This window comes from Plectropomus leopardus, chromosome 3 (assembly GCF_026936395.1).
Source record: "Plectropomus leopardus strain MGB_pleo_1.0 chromosome 3, ASM2693639v1, whole genome shotgun sequence".
Classification (NCBI taxonomy): domain Eukaryota; kingdom Metazoa; phylum Chordata; class Actinopteri; order Perciformes; family Serranidae; genus Plectropomus; species Plectropomus leopardus.
Genome location: NC_142178.1, coordinates 2,649,162 through 2,654,649, shown reverse-complemented (window position 1 = coordinate 2,654,649; position 5,488 = coordinate 2,649,162). Strand labels below are relative to the sequence as shown.

The 5,488-nt window shown below is 40.6% G+C and overlaps 1 protein-coding gene across 2 annotated transcripts; it reads left to right on the top strand.

The window, feature by feature from the left end:
- The first annotated feature begins 3,268 nt into the window (after positions 1-3,268).
- Positions 3,269-5,127, top strand: ppp1r27b (protein phosphatase 1, regulatory subunit 27b). Of its 2 annotated transcripts, none has more exons than XM_088075335.1 (3): positions 3,269-3,725; positions 3,819-3,969; positions 4,353-4,490. In XM_088075335.1, the coding sequence occupies exons 1-3, from the start codon at positions 3,497-3,499 to the stop codon at positions 4,477-4,479; spliced, it is 507 nt and encodes a 168-aa protein (XP_087931461.1). In that variant the 5' UTR covers positions 3,269-3,496; the 3' UTR covers positions 4,480-4,490. The 2 variants fall into 2 exon arrangements, with proteins under 2 accessions (XP_087931461.1, XP_042341778.1); XM_042485844.2 differs by having other exon boundaries at positions 3,299-3,725; positions 4,417-5,127.
- Positions 5,128-5,488: the final 361 nt, after the last annotated feature.

The following is a 5,488-nucleotide window of genomic DNA, read 5'->3' as shown; positions in this document are numbered from 1 at the left end:
CATCTGTCTTCATTATTGTTTTGTTTTTTGTTGTTGAAATGTTGGTTGTTCCACAAGTGAACCTTGCAATTTAGAATTTACACTTAATGTAATGTAAACTGAATGTTCATTTCACTTTCATAAGACATCTCAAAGTCGTTTCCATTAATTTGGCAGTACATCCAACCAGCCAGATGTAGCAAGTCTGTGATGATGACAAATTGCTGTCAGGTCAAAACCATTGTGAGGACTGTGACCATGCTGAACTTGAGATGCTGTCTGACGGTTTGGACAGAACTTCTTGGGTTGTGCAAATCCAACTTTTGCATTAGCTGTCTGGCGGCTGCTCTCAGACAATCTTTCAGGTGAAAATAAAGCTAGTGGTTATGACAGCAGTTGGATGTACTGGCAAATTCACCAAAATATTTGAGATGGCTAATGGTCATGAAATGAACATTTAGTTAACGGGCAACAGCTCTGGTGGACATTCCTGCAGTCAGCATGACAATGGCACGCTGCCTCAAAACTTGCAACGTCTGTGACAATGGGCCTCATGCAAGAAACTATATATGTACACATTTTTTCTTAGATTTTGCTTGTATCCAGGATTTGTTCTTATTTTGTTAGTACCCACTGATTTCAGGGATTCACCAATGTTTTTTTTCTCTCAGGTAGGAGAAATCTGTGGTTGAGAATACTCGTAGTAAAATAAAAGAAACACATCTTTCACAGTCCACTATTTGTCCAATACAAGGAAACCAAGTTTAATATTTGACTTTTAATACATCAATGCATTAACCTGAAATCACATTTACTTTGTTTAAATTTATTTAACAGTAGATATGTCAGTTTCACTCCTGCACAAGTTCTTACAATTTTTTTATGGTGTCATGTCTCTAGTCTTGTTCATGTGTCAGAGTCTTTGCACTAAACCTGCCCGTATATAGAGTTTAGGAGGTGTTACCTGTGCTAACAGGTGACTTATGATCAATGGGATCCATGATTGAGCTCACCTGGTCAGAGCACATTTGAATGGTTCAGAACATTTGTTGAGTCTGAAGTTGACTTCTTTTTTATTTTCTCTTACCAAAATATTTAAAAGATAATATAAGAGAAATTTAAGAGAACGTTGCTGCATGAGCCCCTTTGTGTTGTGTCATAAAACTGCACTCTCACCTGTCAGGAGGACGGAAGGTTCTCACTAACACTCTTAGAACTTCATCCTGTGAGAAATAGGAGCTGAAACTAAAATGTTGCTTTTAAATTTTTGCTCAGTATGTATGGATAGACAAGTGTGCAGGGCTCTTCTCCTTGATTATTTCGTGATGAATGTGTGAAGAAATTGTCTAAATGCCCATCAGAAGATCCCTGAGCCCAAAGTGGCGTCTTTAAAACTTGTTTTCAGTAGAAAAATGATCCAAAGATATTCAGTTTTCTATCATTTTAAGGCAAAGAAAAGCAGCAAATGCTGACACCTGTGTGTGTACTCTGGCACTACGGTGTCAGTGTTGGTTAACAAATGCTGTCCAGACTTAAATTCACAAACATTGGAGCTGTAACATATTTCTTACAGATCCTCAGGGTGAATCCCACTAATTTAGGCATTCCCAGTATGTAGGATTTGGGTGCATATATTGGCAGAAACTGAACATAAAATTTCATTTTGCATAATCACTTGAAACTAAGGATTGTTTTGTTTCCATTACTTTAGAATGAGCCATTTATATCGACGCATGGGTCTGCCATGTTGTTTGTCAGTAGTCCAGAAGTTGTAAACCAAACATTTGACTTTTGATGGGGCCATTTGCTTTTTCATGTCACCCACCATAGTTGTCCTGTGCTTTCACAGGAGAGAAGTTTCAGTTGATTGAAACCCCCAACCTTCCCACTAGATGCCAGTAAAACATACACACTAGACCAAAAAATGAATGCCATTTACTTCAGATCAAAATCTTAAATCTTCCTGTACTTTGTTTTATAATCAAATATGAGCATGTCCGTCTGCTGGCCCACCCAGCTAAACCATCAAAGACCAGCAAGAACTGGGTCAGGACCATCGAAGACCATCTTTGACAAACTAAAACCAACTAATACCAGCTACCAGCGTAACCTAGCTTTCAGCTGTTTTTTGTCTTCAGCAGAGATACATATTTCGTCAGCAAGATAATCTTCACAAATGAACGCCACATTCAGGATTTTTGAAGCCAATATGTCATCGCCATAGGAAAAAAAAACTTAAGGCTTCAAACAAACCACAACGGTTGCATGCACGTCATCGCCACTGTGAAGCCATGTCCAGCTTGACTCAGTGTGATGACGTTCTGTAGCCTCATTTAGCCACTTGTTTAGCCACTACAGCCGTTTTAAACACAAAAAGCTTCAAAATTCACAGCAGGGTATTTACTACATATTTTATGTTGTAAAATAAAAAGTTAAAGTCTCAGCTTGTGTCAACCACAGACCTTATTTCAGACATCTAACCAGAAAAATCCAGACCTTTGAATCCGCCCACTCAGCTGAGATCGAGTTGACTAAATCTGAAGATGGAAACGGAGAGTAAAGAGTCGATGGTTTAGTCTGATGTAGGCAAAAAAAAACAACAAAAAAACACTGACTTCAAAAGAAGGGAATCAGGAATGCTAAAATGCTAACTTATTTGCGGGGTTTTAGTCTCATTCCTCAGGGGAATCTATAAAATAGCAAAAAGTAACCAACAAAATTTTCCAGAGCCCATTATAAAAATTTCTCCTTCTTTGAATGATGAACACAAAAATTTAAATAAAATTGAGAAAAGCCCAAACCAGACAATGTTTGGCATTTATCCACTTTAAATAATCTTTTCTTTTTAAATGTGACATTATTTCCTACCAGCAATAAACAGAATGATGCAAACCACTCAGTCATTTGGAAATTACCCGCCCTGTGTCTCTCATCAGAGATTAAGATAGACTCTGACTCTGGGGACCAGAGCCTTTCTTGACTGTTTATGTCAGTGCAGTCCATGGTCACATAGCTCCTCACCTCTGCGTGCCCCTGCAGTTGGCACCAACACACTTTAGCAGTGAACCACTTTTATCCAGCCTGCTGTTTACTCGAAGCCTCCGGACTCCCCCTCCGTCCCTCCCCCGCAGCTCGTGAGGTGTCACCACTTTCTTTAAGTGGGCACCCGAGCGGGACAACAGAGGTTACTGGCTGTCATGTCTGGAGACTTGTGGGAGGGATCTGACTAGGGAGCTACTCATCTTCCAAATCCCGCCACTGGATCTGTGAGGTGTCATGTCTTAAAATAGCTAGACGGAGAGTATAAAGAGCCACATGGAGGCCTGGTGAGACATAGTAGGACACCACAGAGCTGAAGAGCCACACTTAGGAGCTTGATCTGTCTGCAGGAGAACCCCTCAGAACATCCAGAACATCTCTGATTTACCCGATCTTAAGAAAGCTGCTTATCTTTGTGATTGTTGCTGGATTTGAGCAGTTTTTCAGCAAGACCTGAGGTGAATTTAAACTGACCAGGATGAAGTACTACCAGTGCCCCGTGTCCCAGACCATGGGAATCAAGGCTTACCCCCAGGATTGTGACATCCCAGTCAGCTGCAAGAACTCTGCTTCTCTGAAGCCAATCCGCAGCGTGCACTTCCCCAACGACGTCGTTTTTCAGGACTATGTGCGACACGGCGAGCTGGAGAGGATTGGACGTTTCATCCGAGCCAGAAGAGTCAGTCTGGACACCATCTACCACTCAGGTGAGACGAGCATTTACACCGCCCCGAAGCACTTCCAGATCTAGCTTAATTTCATGCTGACCTGATGGTCATTCATCACTGCTCTCTGTGCAGGTATGGCTGCCATCCATGAGGCCGTCCTGTCCGGGAACCTGGACTGTGTGAAGCTGCTGGTCCAGCACGGAGCAGATATCCACCAGAGGGACGAGGAGGGATGGACCCCACTGCACATGGCCTGCAGCGATGGCTTCCCTCACATTGCACGGTGAGGATATGGTCTTTACTTTCAATATTACACAAGCAAAAACACTACATAGTTGCACTTTAACCCTTTGAAACCTGGACAAATTGCCTCAATGCTTTTTTTTCTGAAGTTCTTGAAAGAAATAAGCAAAGATTTTTTTAAAAAATTGCATTAAATTGGTAAAAGATACAAGAACATTTCCTGAAAGTTAGCATAAGACAGGAAAAAAAACAACAACAGTAAAATAAAAATGAAAAATAATTCATTAAATAGATCATTATAATAACTATTTTTCTGGATTTTATTCCATTTTTTGTTAAATTTCCTTGTGATTTACTCCCTCTCTCTCTTCTTGTTCACGTTATTTTTCTTGTAACTTTTTATTTATTTATTTATTTTTGCAGTTTGCAAGACATTTTCTGCCAAGTTGCTTCTTCACTGAGCAGGGCTGTGTTGTGTTTCTTCCAGCTACCTCCTGTCGCTGGGTGCAGACCCGGAGCTGGAAAACGAGTGCGGGGAGAAGCCGGCTGACCTCATTGAACTGGACAACAAGGAGCTGCTGGAGCTCTTCGGGGTGGCTGTCAGTGAATGAAAACATCCTGCTTTTTAAAGCCACAAACTCATGTGAAACCTACTGCCCAGTCACCTGACTGCTGCGCAGGGGAGGACAGAAAAGGACACGTCGGTCCAGCATATTGATGCTGTGAGCTGTCTGAGCTCTGGAGGTCAAAGACTGAGGATGTATGGTGGAAGGAGGCTGCCTCCTGAGTGGAGTGAACTTTTGCTGCTCGACCCCCCCACCTGATCTCGGGCTGTACATATGTCGTGCATCCTATAAGAGCGCACCATCTTTTTTATACTGAAATGAAGTGATTGAATCATTGGGTTTGTATTTTATCTGGCATGTTGCTGGAAGTAGAGCTTCTGAATGTTTTCAAAGTTGAAACGGTTGTTCCACTGTTCGCACCACAAAGCTAAGCATAGCAAACAGGCTTGTGTTTATTGCCTTACTATCATATATGTTTGCAATTAATCAGAAGTTATTAACACCCATGGTTGTTTTTTATAATTATTTTTCTTGCCTTCTGATCACTTTTAGACTAAGTGAACTGTATTCATTTGTTGTTGTTTGTATATGACATTTTATACTTAATAAACTAAATAAAGTTTATCAAACAATTTCAGTTTGTTACTGTTTCCTTTTGGTCCACATTAATAATTATAATAACTTGGACCCCACCTGCACTGTGCGGGAACAAAAGTGATCATAGCACTACTGTGAACGTCTGAGTGAGCATCACATCAGCTTTAATGACACAGACTCGAAGCATTCTGGCACAACTTCACCTACTGGCAATGTGCATGTGAAAGGACTGCCATCATAAAGATGAATGCTGCCTTAACTCTTTGAAACCTGAGCAAATTGGCATAATTTCTTTTCAAAAACATACAACTTAACAAGAAATGGCCCAAAAATTTGCAAGAAACTAATAAAAAGTTAAAAGAAAAATCCCCAAAATTATTAAGAAAAAAAATATTA

Bases quoted from the DNA above. Each gene is read 5' to 3' on its own strand.
- ppp1r27b (XM_088075335.1), top strand. From the start codon at position 3,497: ATGAAGTACTACCAGTGCCCCGTGTCCCAGACCATGGGAATCAAGGCT. The intron at 3,726-3,818 runs GTGAGACGAGCA...CTCTCTGTGCAG, and splicing joins GGACACCATCTACCACTCAG to GTATGGCTGCCATCCATGAG. The intron at 3,970-4,352 runs GTGAGGATATGG...TTATTTTTGCAG, and splicing joins GGCTTCCCTCACATTGCACG to TTTGCAAGACATTTTCTGCC.